The following is a 22248-nucleotide window of genomic DNA, read 5'->3' as shown; positions in this document are numbered from 1 at the left end:
TCACAAGCGGCCGCTGGTTGCCCCCTCCTGGTCAGCCACCACCCTGCATGGGATCTGCTCACCCCCTGCCGGCCCCACAACCCGGCTCGTCCCAAATACCGGCACACAAAACAAACCAGGTGCTCGGTTCCTTTTTGCAGGTCTTGCTCAGGTGCTGCTCCAGCTCTGAGCAAAGCATTTATTGCTACAAGCTGCCCATCGTGGTGCTCAATGGGGCCGTTCCTTGCTCTTCTCCATCCTTCCTTTCTTCTGTTCTTTCCTTTTCCCCCATTTTACACAGCTCCTTCAAAATAACCAACAAAGGGGTAAACGGAACCAGGTCACCCAACACTCTGTGTTCCTCTGCTGCCATTTCACTCCTCCCCCTGCTCTGCTCTGATATCTCCCACCTGTGCTGATATCCCCCACCTGTGTCTCTGAGCAATTTCCATCTCCCCCACAGCTCTGCACTGTGCTGACCCCTCTGTGCCCCCCACGTCTGATAGGTCAGAGCTGTGCACAGCCCCAGGTGCAGCCTGATGAGCATCACACCCTCCTGCTGTCCCCACTGCTGCCATTTGGCATCATCCATCCTCATGTCTCCCAGCTCCAGGCAGGGCTTCTACTGGGAGAACTGGGGTGCACTGGAGGTGGCTGAGTCGTGCAGGGAAGGGAAGGTAGGAGGCTGGTGGGGGGGATAATGCTGGTGGGGGTGGTTTGGTTGTTGGATGGAAAATGGAAGGGAAAAGTTCTGTTTTACAGAGAGCAGCTGTGGAGGTGGGTCAGCTCTGTCCCATGGCAGCATGAGTGCCAGCTGGGGCCTTATCCTGATGTCTGGGGGGCTCAGAGCTGAGGAGCCCCAATCTCAGAGCACCCCAAATCAATGAAGCAGAGATGAGGACGTACCTTCCTCCATGGTGCATATATCACAGCCCCTCTGCTCAGCCCCAGGCTCTCTGCACGCCGACCCAGCTCTTCCTTCTGCTCGCTGCTCACCGTCCTATTGCGGGCTGTGAGGACAGAGGGTTTGTCACACATCATCCCTGGCTGCATTTTGTCCCCTTGTTCCCATGGATGCTGAGTGCTGGGAGGGATGTTTGCCAAATGGAGCTTTGAAGTTTCTTAAGTAATGGCTCTGCAGCTTGGAAGGGCAGTGGGGGTCCCTATTGGGGGACTCAATTGGGGAGCTGTAGTGCAGATCTCTATGGGGGTCTCTATTGGGGATCAATTGAAGGACTCAATACTGGGGGATTCAGCTGGAGAGCTGTATCAAAGATCTCTATGGGGGTCCCTATTGGGGAGCCCTGTTGGAGGGCTCTACTGGAAGACTCCCTTGGAGGGATAAATCACAACTTGGCACTCTATGGGTCTATGTGTGGGTCCATCCTGCTCTGCCTGTGCTGGTGCTGCTCTGCACTGGGAGGCAAAGACCAAAAAACCCCATTTGGCTTGAAAAGGCAGATTTCACAACAGTATTGATAGCAAACTTTGTGTGCCTCCTATTCCCGTGGTCCATGTGCAGAGGGAAAACTGCAGGTTGTGGGTTTACCCGGCAGCTCTTTGAGCACAGCTTTATCAGGGATGGGGTTTTCCTACCATAGAGATACAGAGCCGAATACGTCCCCTCCTTCTGCACGTGGTGCTGGATGAGCAGAGCATCCTCGGAGCCCAGCTCCGTCACCGTCCCCAGGGTTCGCTGCGTTTTGGCTTCGAGAGAACAGAGCCGGGGTTGGGAGTGAGAGCGGATCCGAAACGAGTCCCAGCGCTCCTCCCCTTCCCTGAAGGGTTGTGAAATGGTTTGGAAAGCAAAGCTGCCCGTTCCTTGATCTCCCGACCACTGCCCCCATTGCTCACCGTGCTGCAGCAGCGCCGTGCCGTTGGCTCCGAGGCGGATGGAGGTGGAGTTGTTGGAGAGGCAGCGGTCACCCCTGCGGACAGCGGGGATGCTGAGCAACCCCAAAGGGAACGGGATGGGGACAAAGGGATGGGAACAAAGGGACGGGGATAGGGAGCCTCACACCGCCACGTGCTGCGTGATGAGCAGCTCCTCCCCATTGCTGGGCTCAATGTGCAGGTGGCCGTGATCGATGAGCAGCAGCTCCACGAGGTGCTGGGGCAGCTGAGCGGCTCCGGCCACGTATTGCCACGTCCCCAGCAGCTGTGGGAGAGATGCGGGGTGATGGTGGGGGGTCCCTTGCAGCCCCCCCTGCACCCAGACCCTCCTTACCCACGGCAATGATGTATTAACCAGGCTCGGGGGGGCCGTGGATTCCGCCGCAAGGAGCAGAGCGGTGAGGATGAGGATGGAGGATGGTGCCATGGCTGATGGGGGGAGAGGAGCTGCTGGACGGACGGACAGACGGACGCTGCTCCCTCGGCTGTTTGTGCAGCCCCAATGCAGGAGGCTGCGGTGACGCAACGGCATTTTAAGGGGAAAGGGCCCCGGTGGGAGCCAACCCAGCACAGCGCTGTCAGTGGCCGGAGGGGGTGGGTGAGTCAAAGCACTTCCCGCAAGGAAAGATGAAATCTGACCTGGATTTCCCCATTTCAGCCACTGTTGTTGCTCTGCAAGTGTAGAACTGTGATGCTTATTGGGATATGGGAGCTGCCAGCTCTGGGTTTGAGCCATAATGGTGCTGACAGGGCTGTGGGGGCTCATCCTGTGCCTGAGTCCCACCTGGAACCATCAGCTGCACCACTGCTACTCCTACAGGTCTTTGTGTCTGATCTGAACCCAAAGGGTAACCTCATTTATCCTGGTTGTGGCTGTGGGGCTCAGTATCTCCTGTCCTGCTCATGGCCCCCCTTGTGCCCCACATCACCCCACATACCCACCAGCTTGGATGTGGCCGTGCCTTGGGGCTGCTCATGGAAGTGAACCCAGGGGTTGGATCACCACCTCCCTCAGCTGTGGCCCATTTTGCTGAGTGTGAGCCACCCATCCTCAGGGTTTTGTCTGATTTGGGGCAGGGGATGGGGCCCAAAGCCAGCACCTGTGCTGCCCACCCACATCCCATCCCACACGTGGGCACAGTGAAGGTGAATGCACGACAGGTGGGTGTCACACACAGCTTTATTCCAAGTCCACGTGAGAACAGAAAAGCAACAAATCCCTTCTGCGAAGGGCATCGTGAAGTCCTCGTTGGAAGACATAAATCCTCATTGGGGCATCCCATGGTGGAGCGGAGTGCAGGGGGGGATGTGGGCTCACCCCAGCCGTGGCTCTGCAGTGGCCGTGCTGCCTTCACCCATCTCCTCGCCGGCTTCAGGACAGGCATCCTGGGGTGGGGGGAACAGGGCTCATTCCTGCACTGATGCCCCCCATGGGGAGCCCTGTGCCTGCGGGGCTGTACCTTGGGGGAGGTGATGAAAGCCTCCTCCAGCTTGAAGCCGTGGCAGCGCAGTTGGGCTTCGAATTCCTCCAGCTGCTCTTTGGTCACCTCGGCTGTCCGTGCTGTAGGAAAGGGGGGTTGTAAAAGCAGGAAAAAGGGGAAAATGAAAGGGTTTGGGTGTGCAGGGATGGCAGTGTTGCTCACCTGAGAGGCTCAAGCCCACGTGGTTATCCTTGAAGTGCTTCAGGATGAACAGATCCTTGTCGCTGTGGATCAGCTCGGCCATGGACACCTCTTGCCCTTCCTCTGGAAGACAGAGGGGCCACGTTCCCATAAGGAATCAGGGTGGTTTTGGGGGTGGGTGCCAGGAGGGGCTGCAGCTTTACCATGTGCCAGCGTGGAGTTGTGCCGGTAGACATGGATCTTGCTGGTGTTCCTTACCACACATGTTTCATTCCTGGGGGGCAGAGAGGTGAAATGGGGCTCAAATTGCCCCACGTATTCCTAAAGGGTGTGTAACCTTGTGCTGCAGCCTCCTTGCTGGGCTGGCCAGACCACTGCCACCTGTCTGTACCCTGCACACAGCCCAGGGATGGCTTCCATCTGCTGCCCAGGAGCATCCCATCCCATCCCATCCCATCCCATCCCATCCCATCCCATCCCTCCTTACAGCCTCATAATCTCCGTCACATTGAACTCATCCTCATTCCTGCCGGGGAAGAGGGTGAAGGTCGCATACTTCAGCTCCTTCATCTCAGCCATGTGTGGGGGGTACTGGGAGGCACCCATGATGTACACCCAGTGCCCCAGCAGCTGCCGGCAGAGCAGAGGGTCAGGTTGGAGATGCATTACAGCCCCCAATGGGTTTGAGGGGCTCCAAGGATGTAACGCAGCACAGCTTACCCTGTTCACTGTTGCATTGTCCATGTCGGCAGGGACCAGAGGGGTACAGGTGGGGGACCCGGTGGTGTGGGCAGGCAGCAGCCCCATGGTGAGGATGAGGAAGGCCAGCATTGCTCACTGTGGGGCTGTGGTGAGGATGCAGCACAGATGGGATGCTGCTGTTTGCTGGTGCTTATATACAGCCCCTTCAGCCCTGTGTGCTTATTGAACTGCCGGGCTGTTTGCTCAGGCATGAAGCAATAGCAGGTGATGGGAATTAAACTGGCAAAAGATCGCGTTCTTCCGGCAGAAAAGGTGAAAAAAGTCGTATTTCACCACCGGGGGCTTTTGTTCTCGGAAAGCACAACTCGTGGGGTGGGTCTGTTTGTGCAAAGCGCTGCGGGGCAGTGAGTGCCATTGAAGGTGTTTGTCCGTGTCCTGCACTGCCTGGGGCAGACAAACACCTCCCTGGCACTGCTGGTGGCACAGTGTGTGTGGGGGCTGTAGGGCTGAGGGCTGTGCTTTGTTCTGCCCAAAGGGGAGGAGGATGAGGGGGTCCTCATGGCAGCACACAGATCCCAATCACAATGGGGTCAGAGGGGATGGTGTGGGGCTGCCAGGGGAGTTCAGGTGGGGTTGGGAAGGAGCACAGCCCTGATACTGGAGCTCAGGGAGCACTGGGACCCCACTCTCAGCCATAGATTTGGGTGGCGCTGTGTGGAGCCCTGGGTTGGACTCAGTGGTCCATGTGGGTCCCTTCCAACTCGTGATGTTCTGTGATCCCATTCTGTGAATCCTCCCGAGAGAGGAGAATTTGGATTTCAAAGTCAGCTTGGAGCCATTGAGGTGTGACCTGCGGTTGTGACCTGTGGTTCACAGCACTGAAAAGGTTCATCTCCCCCTTTCTCCTCTTTTTTTTCCTGTGGCGGACGTATGGGGTCTACGCTCTCTTGACCTTGTCGCCTTCTTCCTTAACATCCACTTCGATCCACCTTTGACGCATGTTCCAGTCTGGCCGTTTCTGGTGCTTCGTGAGCGGTTGTGCTCGTCATCTATGCCTCGTCTTTCTCCCTTGCTGCACTCCCGGAGCGACGTGGGCCCGCTGATGGCCCCCGGCCGTTTTGGCGTGCTTCGCCCATGGTGTCAGGATGGGGATGAGGATGAAGAATGGGCTCAACCATCGGCGTTGGGGGGGAAATGAAGCAGGAATGAGAAGGAAGGGAAACAACAGCCTGAAGCAGACATAGAACAGCAGCAGGGCTGCGGGGTGAGGATCAGTGAGTGGGATGAGGTGGTTGGGATGGATCCTGCAGGCAGGGAACACACAGAGACACAGCCGAGTTCTTTTTGTTCTTTGTTCTTTTTCTTTCTCTCTTTCTCTCTCTTTTTTTTTTTGTTTTTTTGTTTTTTTTTTCCTCAAAAAAATAAACTCCGCAGTCCTTAGGAGAGGTGAACACCCCAAACAGGCACTGAAGCATTTCCGATACAGTACAGCTCCGGATACATCAATATTATTCCTTATATAGAATTAAAGATTACCGTAATTATCCTCTTTTGAAAAAAAAAACAAAACGAAACAAAACAACAAACAATCCTCCAAATTTACATACAGAGCCTAAATTTCTACACAGCTTAACAAAACACAACCCCTGCGAGCCCGGCTGCGTTGTGATAACAAGGCACGGTGCTTTCAGATGTGGCAGAGGGGCCCGGATAGAAGGGGAGCAGGGCTGGGTGTTATATATGAGCTCAGAGCTGCACGTGTGGCTGTGGGTCAATGCCAGCACAGCTCTGGGGCAGCTGACCCCATAAAGCAACATGGGATGAGCTGCAGCCCCGCTCCCCAAGCAGAGCAGTTGAAGTGCTGGTTTAAAAACAAACAGACAAACAAACTGAACGAACGAGAAGGTAAATCTGCTTGGAAAGTCATAGCCTGAAAGGTGCACGTCGGGTGCGCTCTGAGTTGTTGTGCAGGGTTGGCACCCGTGGCAATGGAAAGATCCCTTTAAAAGGTGTTTCTGTGATTCAGCTGTAGCTCGTGACCTCCTCTCTTCCTACAGAGGTGGTCCCGATGGGCTTTTGATTTTGGGTCTGTGGCAAGCCACTGTAGCACCTTCACAACCTTAAATAAAATCATATATATAAAATAACACACTTTGTTTTAAGAGCACCAGAGATTTCACAGTGAGAGGTAGAAACAAATCAGACGAGCCCATCCTCTCTCTCTATTGTAGCACCAATCTCTTCCCTTCTCCTCCTTCCATTCCCCCCCTTTCAGCTTTGGGACTCTCCCCCACCCCAACACCACGCACACGAGAAGGGACGTTGGTTCGACTTCACTCATGGAAGGAGCAACTTTAGTTTTTTTTTCCTATTTTTTTTTTCTTTTCTTTTTTTTTGCTTTAAATAATATTATATATATATATATATGTATATATATATATATTTGTTTCTTCTAATATTGCACATCAAAATGGTTCCGGTACGCAGAGTGTTGCATTGCAGCTCCATCCAGGAGGCGCCCAGCTCTGCGAGGGAAGCCCTATCAGCTCTGAATTACTTCTCAATGGGAAGAACATTTGGTAACTTGGGAACCAGGTAAGGCAAAAAATAGGGTGGGGGGAGGGTGGGGAAACCACATGCTGGGTGTCGCTTGAGGTTTCTCTCAAGGTTTTCTTTTCTTCTTTGGTTATGGAAAAAGCTTTTTGTGTGTGGAACCACGTGCGACACCTCGTCCCCTGATCCCTTTGCACCGGTCACGTCCCAACCGATACCCGCTTCCCCTACGTCCTTCGTATTCCTCCTTTCAACAACCTGCTGAGTTCAGTAGATCACGGGTTCTTTGAGACCTTGAGCCAAAGGCTAGAGCAAGAGTTGACCCAAAAGACACAGCCCAGCTGTCCTTGCTGCAGAGACCCTGTGTAAAGACATAGGCCAGAAGTGGGGTCAAAGCCTTGGAGCCCGGGTTTGATGGCAGTGTTCAAAGGAAGCACACGGGGCCGACCTCGAGGTGATATTGCTTTCCTGGCTCGGATGGGGGAAGGTTGTAGATGTTGACGATTGGCAGCTGCTGGGTGTCCTGTGTCCGAAAGGAAAAGAGGGTCCGATGCCAGCGTCCATCCTTGATCTGCACAGGGGGGAGGGAAAGACAGACAGAGCTGCTTAGCTGTGGGACAGACCTTAGACTCAGACCATCACTGATGTTGGAAAAGACCTCTGTGAAGTCCAACCACTGACCCATCCCTTCCCACTATGCCCACTGCCGTGTCCCTCACTGCCACATCTACACAGTTCCTGAACACCTCCAGGGATGGGCAGCACACCACTCGCTGGGCAGCCTTTTTTTGGGGGTGGTCACGGAATAAAAAGCACTGGCATAACCTGAGTCCTGCTGTGTGAGCTGGGTGGGTTCAGCCCAGCATTTCTCCCCTCTCTTTGGGCACAACGTACCTTGCAATCATCAGCTGCCACCTCCGGCTTCAGCTGCCCCTCTGCCTCAAACATCTGCCCGTTCCATGCCTTGAAGCGCACGGCTTTCTGCGAAGGCTTCTCAGCAGAGCCCTCCCTCCAGACAGAGGTGTTCAGGCAGTGGATGGTGATGTGCTGCACCACCTCCGAGCTCAGCAGGCGCAGGAAGTTCATCTGGACTCTGCCGACGTCAAAATCCAGCTGTGAAGGTGACAGAGGTGTTAGCAAGGCTGGGAGGGAGAACGGTCCTTCAGTGCAAGTCTGGAGGAGGCTACATGTGGATGTCCAAGCCCAGAACTGGTTCTGGTGTCAGTATGGGCAGACAGCAGGTCCTTTATATTTTGGAATAAACATGCAGGCCTTTAAGCAGGAGGGAAATGATGAGTGTTCTGAACATGTTGTGGGCACTGCAGATGGACCCGGATATTGCTATGGGTATTTTCTGGTATAGGTATTTCCCCAAGAAAAGTCCTGCGGTGTTGTTCACTTTGCTGGACATTTGTGTATTTAAGCTGACCTCAATTTTTCAGGTGGCAGAAAACAAACGGCAAAAGTGACCTGAACATAAATTAACCCAACAAAGCATTTGGGAGCAGCATGTTTGCTAAATTACCGGCCTCTATTAAGGTTATGGGTTAATGAAACACTACTGGAAACACACTGTTCAATCCTGCAAAGAGTCAACACCACCATCTTAGGTGTGTTTTTTAACCTCGTGTGCTCACTGCCACCAGGATGAGCCAAGTGTTGTTACAGTGGTCACTGTCCTGTGCTCCGGCAGAACTCAGCCGTGGGTAAACATTTCATAACGTGTGTATGGGAAATGCTGCAGCAGGATGAGGTGTGTGTACCTTGGAGACGGTGATGGGGCTGAGACACGTCTGCCCACCATTGGTGAAGTTGCAGATGACTTGGATGGTGTCTGAGGAACAGCCCAGATTGGGATCGATCCAGTAGGTACCTGAGGAAATGGAGGGTTAATAAGAACACCCAACCTTTTCTGTGCATAAGCAATGACAAGCTTTGGTTTCTGCACGACTGCCCTCAGCAGTCCATTTGGGGCCACATAAAATGGTCCTAGGGAGGGATACGGCCCTCTTGTACTCAAGGCTTCCTACCATCCTTCATCTTCTGTTCACAGTTCATGAGGTCTCGGCAGATGCGTGCAGGGTTTTCCTTGGTGCCCAGGGGTCTCTTGATGCTCTGAATGAGATTGCTGAGGTAGTGTAGAGTCTTAAAGATCTCCCCTCCATGGTCCAGCATGAGAAGGTCTGGGTGTTGGTAACCCTGGAGGGAAAAGGAGGCACCCAGCTCTGTAAGCATTGAGGATCTGCATAGGGAATTGCTGAAATGCTGGCAAAGTCAAGAGGTTTGGAGCTTCAGAAACAAGGAACGCAGCAGGATCACGTCCTTTAACCTGGTACTCCATAAGAACAGTGGACAAATTGAAGCTCTGCATAGAGAAACTTCAAGCAGACAGAAAGAACAAGCACAGCTGTGACCGTCCCCAGCCTACAGCCTCAGCAGAGACCAGGCAGCTCAACAGAACAACCCCTACCTCTGTCTTGAGCGCCGTGTTGGAGTCAACCAGTGTCCGGAAAGCAGCCCCAAAGCCATCTTGTTGCTAGAGTGGGGCAAAACAGGCTGTGAGAAGCTGAACATGCCCTGATGCAAGCAAATGCTGTTTGCTCTATGGTTGTGATTCAAGCCTTGCTCTGCTAATGCATCTCTTGCTGGACCTGTATGTTTTCAAGGTCCCCGCAGCGCCTACCTCTGCACAACTTATTACTGTCATTAACAAATGAACAGAAAAAAGCAACTTACAAATGAAGCTGGAATTCCTGGCGGTCCCTAGAAATCAAAGCAAAAAAAGGGGCATCAGCTGGAATGATGGGCAGCCACTGCTGCAAAGATATTCATTCATGTCCTTCTGAAACCCTCCCTCCCTTGGGATCCCTTGATGCAGAAGAGTGAGACAGGCAACAATGCTGTCTCTATGAGATATTTGGAGCTGGTTTGGACCAAAGCACAAGAAACACTGCTCCATTCACTCACACATGCATTTTTGCATACGAGGAACGGGGCTAAGCTGTAATTTTCAGTGAGTGAGCAGTCCCTCTGGAGGGTATCGCTGGGGTAATTTTAGCTTGTTTCAATAATGTCTTTGAACTCTTTCCATGTATACGTACCGGAGGGCCAGGCTGTCCTCGTGGGCCTGGAGGACCCTAAAGACAGAAGTGGCATCAGTCAATGAAATGCTTACAGTTTGTATTTCCACTTCTTGTGGTTGTCACCAGAACTGAGTCTGTTCCCTGCTGAAACCCTCCCCATTTCTGTTGTCTTATAACATCCTCTCCCCCACACGCTCCAGAAGCCTGCCCTGTTTCCTCCATCTCCCACCTCTGGGTGCAGCTGGTTCAGTTCTGCTGTGCCCTATGTTCTTTATGCCCTATGTTCCCAGCCCTATCTTCTTTAAGCATCACATTCTCTCTATGAACAGTCACCTCCCCTCCAGCTTCATATTTGCTAGAAGTCACCGTTTTATTTAATTAAGAGATATTAGTCAGAAAAAGTGATTTAAAGACTCACCCTTGGGCCCTGAAGCCCCTGTAGGGAAACAAACAAACAAAGGAAGAAGCTGTCAGAGGATGCTCAGTACTAGAAGGAAATCTCTCATTATGGTAGTGTGCAGGAATGACCCCTGCTCATGCAAACTGGTGCCAAGATGCCACTTTGGCTCTTGTGGTATCAAGGAGCAATATGTACCCAGTGTAGATGTGTGCACCTCACCCACATAGGAAGCCAATACCCAAGAACAGAGGTCCCTCCCAGGCAAGGAGCTCACTTACCATGTCCCCACGGCTGCCTTTGTCCCCCTTCGGTCCCTGTTAAAGCACATGAGATGGCTGTTAGTGACTGCAAGCTGTGCTTGTGGATGCAGCACTGCTCAGAAGCACCTTGCAAGGACCTGGTGGGGCTGGGCTCATCTCCCTGGGTTTCCTCTCTGCCAACTCTGCCTCTTTGTGCTGAGCTCTACGTGACTTCATGCTCATGTTCTTATGAAGCCCTGACCTGAACTGTGCCCAGTTAAATGCATTTATCCAGTGATTTGCTTAGAAAAACTGAAATCACATTCACATCTTCCAGTCTGATCCCATCTATCCGACTCAAAACTTGCGCTTTAATAGAGTTGTTTCTCACTTTTAAGCTAATAATCCCAACCACACATACAGCTCGAGACTAAGCCTTGAGTCTAAGCTGCTCGTCTTAAAGACCATTTTGTTCCTGCCATTACAGAAGGACTTGAGATTTACTCATGCTGGATCTCAAACACTGAGATCTTCTAAAATCCACAGGCAGAAGAAAAGGCAGACACTCACCGGGTTTCCTGTGGGACCCTGAATGCCATGTGGACCAATAATGCCTTCTTTACCCTAGAAAAGACAAGCCATACATCAACCACCACCTGGGGATTGATGGACGCTGCATGTCTTTGCTGCTTTTCAGCAGTATGATCGCAGTGTCTGCTGTGGCTGAAATAAAACAGGTCCACAGACACGAGCCCAGAAACAGAAGGATTTTGGCATAGATGGTGTGATCTGCAGCGGTCCATATAGAGGCAGAAGAGGCCGATGGCAGCACTGTGGCCACAGATTAACTGCAAGGTACTCTTTGAACCAGAGCATTGTGCTCATTATGGGAGTCTGCAGCCTCACAGTAACAGAGGCTGGAGGAAGTAAGAAGATCTTCCCAAACCAAAGATATGGACAAATCACTCACCATGAGGCCAGGTGGACCACGTGGTCCCTGAATGCCTTTGAAACCGGGGTCTCCTGGGGGTCCCTGCAAGCAAAAATGAGATGTCAGAGCCCATTAATAAATGTACCCCATATTGATGCTCTGCCTTACAGCTCTGCTGCCTATGGTATATGGGAATTGGAAGGTACGATTAAAAACATTCTTTTCCCACTCCTGTTTTGCAAGCCCTTTACTTCCCACAGAAAACAGCCTGATTCCCTTTCCCCATCAAAATTATATGAGCCCAAATTTCCAGTCAAGTCTCTCAACTGATGATTAATGTTGGAGAAATGAACTCGTGCAGTGAGTGATGTGGCTTAGTGGGCACAGTGGAGATGGGTTGATGGTTGGAGTTGGTTATTTTAGTGGTCTTTTCCAAGGTTACTGATCCTATGATTCCATGATTGAAATATGTTCAGGTAGGGGGGAGGGTCTATAGGATACCCATCTTCCATCCACAATGTACCCACTTGAATAGAAATAAGCTTCATCAGAGCACACAGGATTATTTATATGAACTTAATAAAGCTGGAATCACAATTGGATTTCAGTAGTTTCTGCAGAGCTACAACCAAACAATTTTCAATAGGTATTGCAGAGTCTGTTCCCAGCAAAGAGGCACTGGGAAGCCACCTGGTCACTGGGTCTCCTCTTACCTTTGGCCCAAAGATGCCAGCGATCCCTGGGAATCCCGTCTCCCCAAAGTCTCCCTGGAAATAACAGCCAAGACAAACACAAGAACAAAGAACAGCAGTAAGTTCACACTGAACCGGTCACTCACACAACTGCACTGCCCTATGAAGGATCATTTCAAACGATGCTTATTGATGCTGTCCAAAGCAGCGTGTGTTCCTACAGCATCACCTCTCATTCTAAACCACAACAACCGTACAAATCCCAGTGCTTTTCCTATATAACACTGCAGGACTTTTGTGTTTTTTTTTCAGTTTCTTAAGGAAAACAAAGTGTTTGCAAGACCATCAGGCTGGGATTAGCATACAGCCTGCAAGGCTGGGAATGAAGGAAAAACACTGTGTAGCACGTCCTTGCATAAACACCCTCGTTTTACCATGTTTAAGATGCACGCCCTGTGATATTTCTGGGTTTCTCAGATATCAAAATGCAAAGTGAGGCAACGTTAAAAAAAAATGGGACAGAAACATAAGCCAGATGATTCATTTACAGTCACAAGGAACACAAGGGATGGAAAAGGCTCCTTTGGCCTCTCAGCTGGACTATGTGACCCACGCTGGATTGAACTTTATGGGATGTTTTACAGTGTCTTGTTCAGCTCAGCTGTAAATGACTCAAGTGATGGGGTTTCCACTGCCTCTGTTACAGGGCTATTCCAGAGTTAATCTACAGCCCTTACTGTTAGGAAGCTTTTTCCTGCCATGACAATGAGAAGCTGCTTGGCAAGAAAGGGCTTGGTTGGACTTGGTGGAGTGTTAGAAACTTTCCAAGCACACAAAGTGATTTAACTGCCCATTTATGGATCCTGGAAAGGAAACATGCTACTAAAAGAAGGACTACGGTCTTTCCTGTGTTATGAGAACCAACCAAACCCTCTTTCTGGAGGAATTCAGGGCAAAAGTGAGAAGTCAGAAAGGCTTTAGAGGAATCTAAATGCCACAGAGTCATCTCTTTTGAGGGGATCTGACTAATACTGATTCAGCACAGCAGGTAACAGTAATACAGGGCAAAGGAACTTGCCACGTGCAGGAACAAGAGGCAAAACAAAGCTGTTGGTGGTTACCTCTCTTTGGCTGCAATACTGCTGTCAAATGCTGGGCAATCCCACCAGCACAATGAAAGAGCACAGAGTTTGGAGCCAGCCCTGGAAACAAGTGTGCTTCTCCCCCAGCTGACTCTCAACCCACCAACCTCAAACCTTCCACATGACGCCTACGATTCCTGGGTGTCCCTATGGAGCTGCAGCCCCTTACGTACCTTTGGGATGGTTTGCAATGAATGGGTGGTTGCCACAACAATATAACATGAGGGTGCTGGGAGCAGTCACTGCTTTGGGGAACACAGGCTGCTTATGGGTCCCTGCCGGGTGCTACTCACCGGTTGGCCTTTGGGTCCTGGATCTCCAGGGCTCCCTGGGAGACCCATTCCTCCCAGTGATCCTCTCTTCCCTGTTTGGCCATTCTGTCCAGGCAATCCTCTTTCACCCTAAAAATAACAGAATTCAAGTAATTCCAAAGGACAGGAGCTAAATATAACAACGTTCGGCTGAAATAGCCATAGATGGAAAGATGGGAAGAAGTGGCGCATCGGGATGAGGAATGTGGTTTCATTATGAGATGCCTCACGTCAGCTGGGTGCAGGATGGGGGGCATGGAAGCAAGGGCAGTGGGTGCCCGGGATGCTTGAGCAGGAGGACAAAGGGCAACCGATCTCCCAAGAGGGTGAGCGTGGCATTAATTACACAAGGGTCTCTCTGGTCACTTCTGCAAACAGCCTGTTATTCTACCCAAGGCAGCTGGAGGGCAGCAAGTGACAGTTTAAGAGAGTGATGTGCTACGGGAGGCATAGTTTAAATCAGACCTGATAAGCCTCTCTAAACCCCACTGGAGTCTTCCTAATTACAGCCAAATGGCTGAATTGATGATGGAATGATTAGATCCTGTGGCCCACCTGGACCAGCGCAGGGAACAGTAAGAAACCCCTCTGTCACTGAAGCAGCTTTTCCCTGCTTCCACCTAAGGCAGTGCCCAACTCATACTGGTTCCAGCAATTCCTGCATGGTAAATACATGATAGAAACAAGCTGCACAATTTTTCTGCACCATTCAGGCTTTGCAAGGCAGCAGCTGAAGGACATCCATGCTTCAATGCCCATTGTGCATCTCCTACAGGCAGCTCCCTTGCAGCTTCTCTAAGCTCACATTTCTTTATCCAGGTTTCTAATGAAAGGACTTCAGGTGTTCACAGTGTGGGTACAGATATTTGTAAGCTCCTGAGCTAAAAGAACTTTGACAAAGAGAGAAAGGCTGCTGGGATGTTCAGCTGGTGTGGACTTAAGTGGATGGATGGGAAGAGAAAGAGCTGCTGAGCCTCCAGCTACGTGAAAGATGGCAGCAGGAACTCAGACTCTGTTAGACCTTGGTGAGTTCAAGCTCTAGATGCACCAGACTTCATTGCTCATAGCAATATCTTGAGTCAGAAACTCACCTTGAATCCTGGTGGTCCCTGTGCCCCAGGCAGTCCTGGTACGCCGGGGTTCCCTCTTTTGCCTGCCATCCCTGTTATGCCTTCTTCCCCATCATCTCCCTGCTCTCCCTAGAAAAGAAACACAGGTGAGGTTATGAAACAAGGCACTCACTCCAGCTCTATTCATCTTCTAGGGGCATGGAGGATTGTCATGATCCTGCCCTTAGCCAGCAAGCATGCATCTGGCCAAGGGAGGACCTGCAGATACGTGCATGCAAGAAGCTGCTTGTCAGACTGGATGCATTGGTTTGTTTACAGACTTCACCATGCAAAGGCGAAGTGAGGTATGAAGAGCAGCACATGATCCACTCTGGGTATATGGAAATTGGGATATCTGCAGCTGGACTACATCCATTTCTCCTACGTTGCCTTTTGGTTTTCCAGATCTTAAATTGCACTTGCTATTAATGCTATGAGGTTACAACTTCAAACTCACCAGCACCCCAGGCAGACCGTCCTTCCCAGGCACTCCATCCACTCCAGGGGCACCCTCCTGGCCCTGCCTTCCCACCACTCCTCGAGGACCAGGTAGCCCAAGAGTGCCCTGAAATCACAAAGATGTCAGTGCTGGAGCTCCTGGACAGTATTTTTTGGGCAGAAAATGTTTTTTTTAACTTACCGGTGAGCCTCTGCTCCCAGCACTGCCTCGTGCTCCTTGCTTCCCTTTTTGACCCTGCAAAGAAAGAAAGATATCTAAAATTGCAGCAGTCCCAGCACTTGGGCGCCTGACTTCAGGGTGTGCTTTTGGATAATGGTTGGAAAGAGTTTTATAAAAAGGAGATTTATAAAGTCAGTTGCTCCAGCACTGGGGAATGAACTGCTATTTGGTTTTATTACAAGTGATTCTTCGTATGTCTTGAGAGTTCTAGGGCAGGAATGAATAGCTAGAAGGCAGGGACCTACATTTCTCCTAATACAGAGCAGATGAGGACAAATAAAGCAGGATGAACTCGAGGGAGGACTCAATGCACTGGGAAACATTAGAACAAGATGCTCAAAACCTGCATCCTATGTCAGTTCATTGAAGCACAGCACAGACCCACGGCACTGGCAAGTCTTCTGCAGGGCACCCGGTGAGGGCTTTTCTTTCCTAAGTAGCTCCCTCTTATTTTGGAGAGTTAATGGAAATGAAAGGGGTATCTTGTGTCTGAAATTTGCAATGCTGCTTTGTGAGTGGAGACGTAAAAGAAATGTAACTCCTGAGGGTTATTAGCTGTAGAATGGATTAATTCCTGTGGAATGAATGGAAAACTCAGCCTCACCACCTTCAATAGGAGTCTCTTAGTCAGGTCACGCATTAAGGCATTTTTAATCTGAAGCACTGCATTTTCTGTACACTGTTTTCACATCCACAGAGGGCCAGGCAGGACAGCTACATGAAATAAATACTCCTGGGGGTGCTTCCTCTGCTACCCATTACACCCAAAGGTAGTTCCAGGTCATCCAGAGCTGGGTAGAGTTCATTAATCTCAGCAGCTGGCACACTCCTGGCCAAGAACACCTACTAAAGACCATCATTTGGCATCATCCCAGTGGGGTCAGATTAAAAATCCTGACATGTGCCATCAGGGAGCAGCAATTTGCTGAATATGGAGGTCACATACTTACATTTTAGCAACTAAAGGCCCTATCTGTAAGAATAATTAGCACGCTGTCATTACAACCAGATGTGGAACTCAGAGTAGGTACCACACCGAGCCTCAAAGGAGCTGTGTGCTCTGTGTTTTCTTGCTCAGTAAGGGCAAGAAGTTAGAAGGACTCTGCCGGGAATGAGAAGAACCACATGGACTCCAAATCTGGGAAGTTTCAAGCCAGAAAAGTTTATGGTTCAAGTGAAGGAACTTGCCTGGCTCAGATCTCCTTAGGGGCAGACAAGCTGTGGCTGTATCAGCACATACAGGGTTATATGAAAGAGACACAGCTATGGCCATGACTAAAGACTTGCCCCAAATTCACCTTCTATGCTGGAGTTGCTATTGTCTTGACCAACTCCAGCTCCATAAAGCCAACCAGCCATTGGGGTCAGACACCTATATACGTACTTGCAGCCCTCCCACTAGTCTCTCCACAGTCTTTCAAGGTACAGTTGGCCAAATCACACATTCTGGGATAAAAACATTCGAGTTCTCTTAACCATTTTCTTCAAACTTAGGATGCTACAAATCCACCCTGCTGAAACCTACCACATCACCTTTGGATCCCTTTGCTCCTGGCTGGCCTGGTGGTCCAGGATCCCCCTATAAAACATAAGCATGAAAAATCTGCTTGAAGTTCTCATCTGGCAATATCTTGCACAAAGCAGAAAGAACAGCATTTTTTTTTGTGCCCTAACAACACTGACCGTATGGAAACAATTCACGAGAACAGCCTGTGCTCAGACAGGCCTCCTGGGGAAAAAAAAGAGAGCAAGGAATTGTCTCCAGAGAGCACTTAGCAGGGTATCAACTGGAGAAGAAGCAGCACGACCCCCTCACTTTGGGTGGTGCTCGTGGTTGGGGAATTGGTTCGTTAAATTCCAGATTGTGCCTGGAAAACCATGCTGAGAAGTGAGGAGGAAGGAGCCTGGTTTGGGAAAGGCCCCGCACAAGCTACGTGCAGAACGAGTGCTCCATACAGTGAGCACATCCCCATGTTGGTACTACCTCTGTTCTGAATGCTGCAGCCCTTTCCTTGGGTTGACCTGGATGTCAGACATCAGGAAGTGACCGATGGAGAAGTGAAACAATTCCCCATCACACATCCCTCCATCCCCCCTCACATCCCTTACTGCAACCCTTCCTACCCTCCTGCATCTGATTTTCACATGCATGTGACACTGGGTAGCTTACAATAAAGCAGCATTTCTTACAGGTAAGCCTTGCTGTCCAGGTTTTCCTCTTTCTCCATCAAGCCCTTCTTGGCCCTTAAATTAAAAAAAAAAACAAGAGAAAGAACATTTGTTTGTCTTTAGGTATTTTTGTGGCAACAATGAACAAACACAGATGGAGCATGCAGGGCAGGGGAAGATAAATATATCTGCATTCTGCTAATACACAAACGTTGAAGCTTATGGGTAGCGAATGTGCTGCTGTGGATATACACTGGAAAGAAGTAGCTCAGAGGAACTGCTGGTCACTGTAAGCAGGAAGGAATATCTTCTAATACACACAGCATCAGTTTAAGAGTTGTAGACTGCTGTCCTACAAGATATGGCAGCAAATGTGCTGCTCTGATGGGTTTAAACTCTTCTGTGTGTTCCTCGAATGGGTTGCTCTGATCAATTAAATTAACAGAGATCTTCCTGTGAAACACTCTGCAGCCACTGGCACATCAGTCTCGAGTTTTGTCCAGCATTACATGACCTATCTTGTATACATCTTCTCCAGGGCATTTCCTTGATAACCACAAACCTCCCCAAAACAATCATTTCTGAATCACATACTGGGAATACGACTCACAGGATAACCAGGGTCTCCGGGCTCCCCTCGATCTCCTCTGTCACCAAAGGGACCCTGCAACAACACAACAAAGGCTTAAGTTAGATGTTATAAATCCTGTTACCCACAGAATCTTGATGCCTTCTGCACGTTGTATGAGTAAGGAAGCCACTCAGCTCATGCCATCCCCTGGCAAAACCCAGGCCAGCATTGATTAAGAAAGGGATTTAACATCTTACTCTGTCTCCGGGTGGTCCTTGTGGGCCTTCCACCTTCCCGTCATCACCTTGTTCTCCCTGTGAATGAAAACGCTGTCATTAATACAGACTATAGCTAATATGGCAAATGTTTCTGTCTAGACCTGATCCAGTTTTCCCATCTCATGGGCTCCTGACTCAAAGTCTGTGTTGATTTCACCAATGTTTCATCCACACGATGTCAAAGTTATCACTATTCATTTGTTTTCACATCCTCTAGCATGTTGGCTGTTCACATTTCTTCCCTGATGTCTTTGGTGGTTGTTTCTGTCCAGCCTGACCATCCTCCCCAAGGAACAAGGTACAAAGAGTTATCCTCAACAATTCCTAAAATGAAGCAAGAAGACCCCACTGCGGGCTTCTCTGATCTTCCCCAGGTGAAAGGGTCCGTCCCTTACACACTCACTGCATGAACATCTCTGCTGATGGATGGGACGGCTCCCAGCAGGAGCCCATAGCCCATGGTTTGGCTGGCAGATAACTGAGCTCTCCCTAAAATATCCACAGAGAGATCCTTCAAGGACATCCACAGACACTGCATTTTAAAATTCAATTGTGTAAGTCACTTGGGGTCACGGTGTCCTGTTTTCTCTGGAGTTTAGCTTAGACATGGCTGTTTCTTTGCTTCCCATAGAAGATAACTACATTCCAGCTCTGTTTTTTGGCTGCTCCCTATCGCTGTGTCTCTGGCACTTTGGCTCCTTGGGACGAACTTGTCTTGCAGCTCCTTTGATGTGCAGCTCCTGGAGAGAGGAGGGCTGGGGGATTCTGGCACCGTGTAGCTGCTGTGTTTGCACTCTGCAGTGCTCCTGGCACCTTCAATGCCCAAGTCTGCATGGCCATGCAGAGCCACGTTTCCTTCAGGCTCCTGCAATCCTCAGCAGCGTGATCACCCTTTCTGATGTACTTATGACCGCCTCTGAGTTTCACTCTACTACCCTCCTCTTCTGCTGGTGTTGGAGCTGCTGATGGCAAGGATACCTGTGAAGTTTCTCAGTGGGAATTTCTCTGGGAGGTTCTTGGGTGCTTTGCTTATACGTGAGGTTTGGCAGTAACACAACTGGAGCAGTAAATAACCAGCAGGGAGAAAGATCTTTGATGGTGATGCCAAGGCTCATTTTGCTTTAGGAACTGGGTACACTCTTTGGAACCAGAGCAGTACCACTCCTGAGACATGCCGACCCACTCTGACTCCTCAGAGGGCTGAGCACCAGGCCTGAACTTTGCAGCTTGATAGAATGAGACTCGAGATTTGGCAAGAATCTCTTGCAATTCAACCCAATAGGTAGCAAGGAGCTCAGTACATCTCTCTCCATTATGTGCTTGATGACAGTAGCACATTCTTTCTTTGCTGCTTCCAAATTTGTTGGATGAGAGCTGCTGGTGACTCCCAGGTTGTGGTTATGCATGGCCATAAGAGATCATGATGAACTCCAGTCTTCTTGGAGGTAGGTTGGTAAATGAAAGATGTGGGGAGAAACTGTGCCAGGATGGCTTGAAAATACAGTGCTGAGCAATAATGGATGGAGAGATTTGGGGGCAGAACAGAGGAAAAGCAAAGCGGTGCCTCAAGGGCTCTGCCAATGGTTTCCAGTGCTAATGAACTTGCTGGGTAAAGTTGGCAGCAGAAGACCTGAACACTGGTTCACTTTCAAGCCACTCTCAAAGGAGTGCAGGAGAGAGGGAAAACAAAGAGAGGTCTTAGTAAAAACAAAGCAATCCCAGCAGATGTGTTATGGTACAGCAGTCTCAGCACCAGCAGGATGTGAACACTTTGCCATACAGAGCCGAGGTGGGTGTGATGAACTCAAGGCAAGCTCACAATTCCAGGCAATGCCAAAACTTGAGGACTCTCCTCCCAAAGTCCAAGTGGCAGCTCTGTGTCCCATGGAGTCTAATTGCCCACTTTGTGCTTTGTCTTCAATAGAAAATCCTGCTGCAGTGGTCAGCTCTAAGGCTGCGAGATGGAGCTCCTCCACGACTTCCTGATGCCTCAGCTGCTCGAGAGGGAGATGAAAGGTCTGCACTAATTCTTTGGAAAGTCGCAGTGAAAAAAAAGAATGTTAAGAGTAAAGGGCAGCAAAGTAAACATGTTGGGATACAAATGGAAAATGCATGGAGAAGAAGGGAAGGCTTGTTATTGTTGGCTTCCATCCCAAAGTGAGATACGCCAGTTTGTAATTTTTAAAAGGATCCCATCTGGACTGCTTTAAGCAGCTGCCAAGTGCAGGCATCTGCTCAGAGCAAGGCCTCTTTGAGGAGCTGTAAATGTATTAAATGAGGCCTGGTAGCTGGCTGGGATGGCACCTCAGAGCTGAATTTGCAACAGTGCCACTTTCCACCCCATTTTCTGCTCTGGAAAAGGGAAAATTTTCCCCACCATTACATATCCTCCTTCTTCACCACAGCTACGCTTAATGCATAGTTTAAAGCTCACAGAGTGGCCACAGTCCTATTCTCATTTTTCTCCTGTTCTCAGATTCAGGCTTCCATTTTAACGTCTGGATGCTTGTGCGATGTAAGAGATGTCCAGAGGGGAGGAATCTCCTGGGGCTGGGATCAGCCTTAGGAGATAAGAAGGAAGGATGGGTAAGAAAACTTCTAGATGCAAGTTCTGTGGAGCAGCTGGGTCGTGCAGGACATGTTGCTGGAGGCTGAGCAGGTGACACTGGGCTCTCCTGGTTTGGCTGCAGCCCTACCTCTGCAGGGACAGGGTGAAATTTGGCTCTCAATGGCCACAAACAGCTCTGACTGCTCTCAGCAGGATGCATTGGATGCTTTGGAATCCTTGCCAGGCTTCAGATTGGAAACTGACAATCAGAGTTTGTTTAATCATTCTTGGATAAGCTGTTACATGCTGTTGCTGAGCTCTGACAATACAAGATCCACAATAATGATAATAATACCAGTCTCATGTTTTGGGACGATGGCTTTCAAGAAGATGGCAAATTTAATCATGCAGAGATCAAGAAAAGAAAAGCAGCAGTCAAAATTTAAACAACAGAGACATAAATCTGCATATCTTTTCCTGCTCTAAAGCCAATTGTGGCTGTGCTTTTGGTAGTCACAGCCCTCAACTTTTGCAGGATGCTCAAGCATCACCCTGGGTTGTGCTTGGCAACCATTGGCGTACCTGAGCATGCTGCTGTGGGAGGCAGAAGTGCTATTAGGGAGGGCAGCATGAAAAGACTTGAGGGTAGAAATCCAGCAAGGCAGTGATGGAGACGTGGATGAAGCAGCAGGAAACGAGAGAAAAAGCAGCATGTGCTTGTGCCTTAAGCAACAGTTCTGAGGCAAGGGATGCGTGTTATTGAAGCACAACAGCTTGCCCTGCCACATCGCCTCCTGGCCACCAGCACAAGGAGTCTGTAGGCAGAGCAGTGTGAGCAGGGTGTCCTGACATGGACACGATGAACGTGGAGCCCCAGCAGAGACGTGCCTTTGGGATCTCTGAGTCTCCCTGACTCCTTTTGCAAGCAGTGAAACTGCTGCTTGTGCACGTCCATCTGCAGCCACACACGAAAGCTCTCAGCTGCAGTGCTGGGGAGGTGAAAAAAGAGCAAAATGGGCCCACACATCCTTTTGTTTCCCTGGGACCCCGGGCATTGACCGTTCCCAATCCCCACCACCTCCCTGCCCGTGATGGGGGAAGGAGCATTGCTGCTGCTACTACAGCACGTGAGGGGCTCCAGCGGCACCGTGCACAGCCAACACCAGCTGGGTTGGTTGGCCTGGGAGCACAGCATCCAGCCCTGCCGACAGGAAACCATTACAGCGTGAGTCACTGCTCCAGCCTGAACTGGTTATGGCTGTGCTGACTCAGCAGAAGGGGGAAAAATGCAAGGGGAAAGCTGGTGTGGAGAGAGAGCTCTGAGTCAGCCCAGCACCCCTCGGCGAG

The 22248-nt window shown here is 50.2% G+C and overlaps 3 protein-coding genes across 4 annotated transcripts in view; all 3 read right to left on the bottom strand.

Annotated features, from left to right (window-relative positions):
• Positions 1 to 123: 123 nt before the first annotated feature.
• On the bottom strand, positions 124 to 2397 carry LOC107321781 (alpha-1-acid glycoprotein 1-like). The gene is made up of 6 exons (XM_015879093.1): positions 2207 to 2397; positions 1998 to 2137; positions 1834 to 1907; positions 1576 to 1686; positions 886 to 989; positions 124 to 283 (listed from the first exon to the last, which is right to left on the bottom strand). The coding sequence occupies exons 1-6, from the start codon at positions 2297 to 2299 to the stop codon at positions 185 to 187; spliced, it is 621 nt and encodes a 206-aa protein (XP_015734579.1). The 5' UTR covers positions 2300 to 2397; the 3' UTR covers positions 124 to 184.
• A 637-nt stretch (positions 2398 to 3034) lies between these two features.
• On the bottom strand, positions 3035 to 4378 carry ORM2 (orosomucoid 2). Its single transcript, XM_015879104.2, has 6 exons — positions 4215 to 4378; positions 3982 to 4124; positions 3698 to 3768; positions 3516 to 3617; positions 3333 to 3433; positions 3035 to 3258 (listed from the first exon to the last, which is right to left on the bottom strand). The coding sequence occupies exons 1-6, from the start codon at positions 4323 to 4325 to the stop codon at positions 3187 to 3189; spliced, it is 600 nt and encodes a 199-aa protein (XP_015734590.1). The 5' UTR covers positions 4326 to 4378; the 3' UTR covers positions 3035 to 3186.
• Positions 4379 to 5600: 1222 nt separating this feature from the next.
• The window catches only part of LOC107321846 (collagen alpha-1(XXVII) chain-like), a 110001-nt gene continuing 93353 nt past the window's right edge, over positions 5601 to 22248 (bottom strand). The window contains exons 41-61 of one of the 2 annotated variants that reach the window (XM_015879256.2): positions 18333 to 18389; positions 18115 to 18168; positions 17526 to 17579; positions 16861 to 16914; positions 15297 to 15350; positions 15114 to 15221; positions 14639 to 14746; positions 13530 to 13637; positions 12116 to 12169; positions 11442 to 11504; positions 11042 to 11095; positions 10511 to 10546; positions 10251 to 10268; positions 9851 to 9886; positions 9486 to 9512; positions 9220 to 9285; positions 8780 to 8948; positions 8513 to 8622; positions 7644 to 7862; positions 7198 to 7320; positions 5601 to 7110 (exon numbers count right to left, since the gene is read on the bottom strand). In XM_015879256.2, coding sequence (XP_015734742.1) covers positions 7000 to 7110; positions 7198 to 7320; positions 7644 to 7862; positions 8513 to 8622; positions 8780 to 8948; positions 9220 to 9285; positions 9486 to 9512; positions 9851 to 9886; positions 10251 to 10268; positions 10511 to 10546; positions 11042 to 11095; positions 11442 to 11504; positions 12116 to 12169; positions 13530 to 13637; positions 14639 to 14746; positions 15114 to 15221; positions 15297 to 15350; positions 16861 to 16914; positions 17526 to 17579; positions 18115 to 18168; positions 18333 to 18389 — 1683 coding nt within the window. In that variant the 3' untranslated portion in view covers positions 5601 to 6999. Of the gene's footprint in view, positions 7321 to 7643; positions 7863 to 8512; positions 8623 to 8779; positions 8949 to 9219; positions 9286 to 9485; positions 9513 to 9850; positions 9887 to 10250; positions 10269 to 10510; positions 10547 to 11041; positions 11096 to 11441; positions 11505 to 12115; positions 12170 to 13529; positions 13638 to 14638; positions 14747 to 15113; positions 15222 to 15296; positions 15351 to 16860; positions 16915 to 17525; positions 17580 to 18114; positions 18169 to 18332; positions 18390 to 22248 lie in introns of both variants that reach the window. The other variant, XM_015879255.2, reaches the window with a different exon arrangement.

Source organism: Coturnix japonica, chromosome 17 (genome assembly GCF_001577835.2).
Source record: "Coturnix japonica isolate 7356 chromosome 17, Coturnix japonica 2.1, whole genome shotgun sequence".
Taxonomy (NCBI): domain Eukaryota; kingdom Metazoa; phylum Chordata; class Aves; order Galliformes; family Phasianidae; genus Coturnix; species Coturnix japonica.
Note: the sequence above shows the minus strand (reverse complement) of the source record. Positions and strands in the feature narration are given on the sequence as shown.

What these genes read in the sequence shown, in the direction of transcription:
- LOC107321781 (XM_015879093.1), bottom strand. Translation starts at nt 2,299, where the DNA reads ATGGCACCATCCTCCATCCTCATCCTCACCGCTCTGCTCCTTGCGGCG. An exon ending in TTCGGCTCTGTATCTCTATG is followed by an intron (nt 990 to 1,575) that starts GTAGGAAAACCC and finishes CTGTCCTCACAG; the next exon opens with CCCGCAATAGGACGGTGAGC. An exon ending in TATATGCACCATGGAGGAAG is followed by an intron (nt 284 to 885) that starts GTACGTCCTCAT and finishes GTTATTTTGAAG; the next exon opens with GAGCTGTGTAAAATGGGGGA.
- ORM2 (XM_015879104.2), bottom strand. Translation starts at nt 4,325, where the DNA reads ATGCTGGCCTTCCTCATCCTCACCATGGGGCTGCTGCCTGCCCACACC. An exon ending in ACAATGCAACAGTGAACAGG is followed by an intron (nt 4,125 to 4,214) that starts GTAAGCTGTGCT and finishes CTCTGCCGGCAG; the next exon opens with CTGCTGGGGCACTGGGTGTA. An exon ending in CGTGGGCTTGAGCCTCTCAG is followed by an intron (nt 3,434 to 3,515) that starts GTGAGCAACACT and finishes CCTTTCCTACAG; the next exon opens with CACGGACAGCCGAGGTGACC.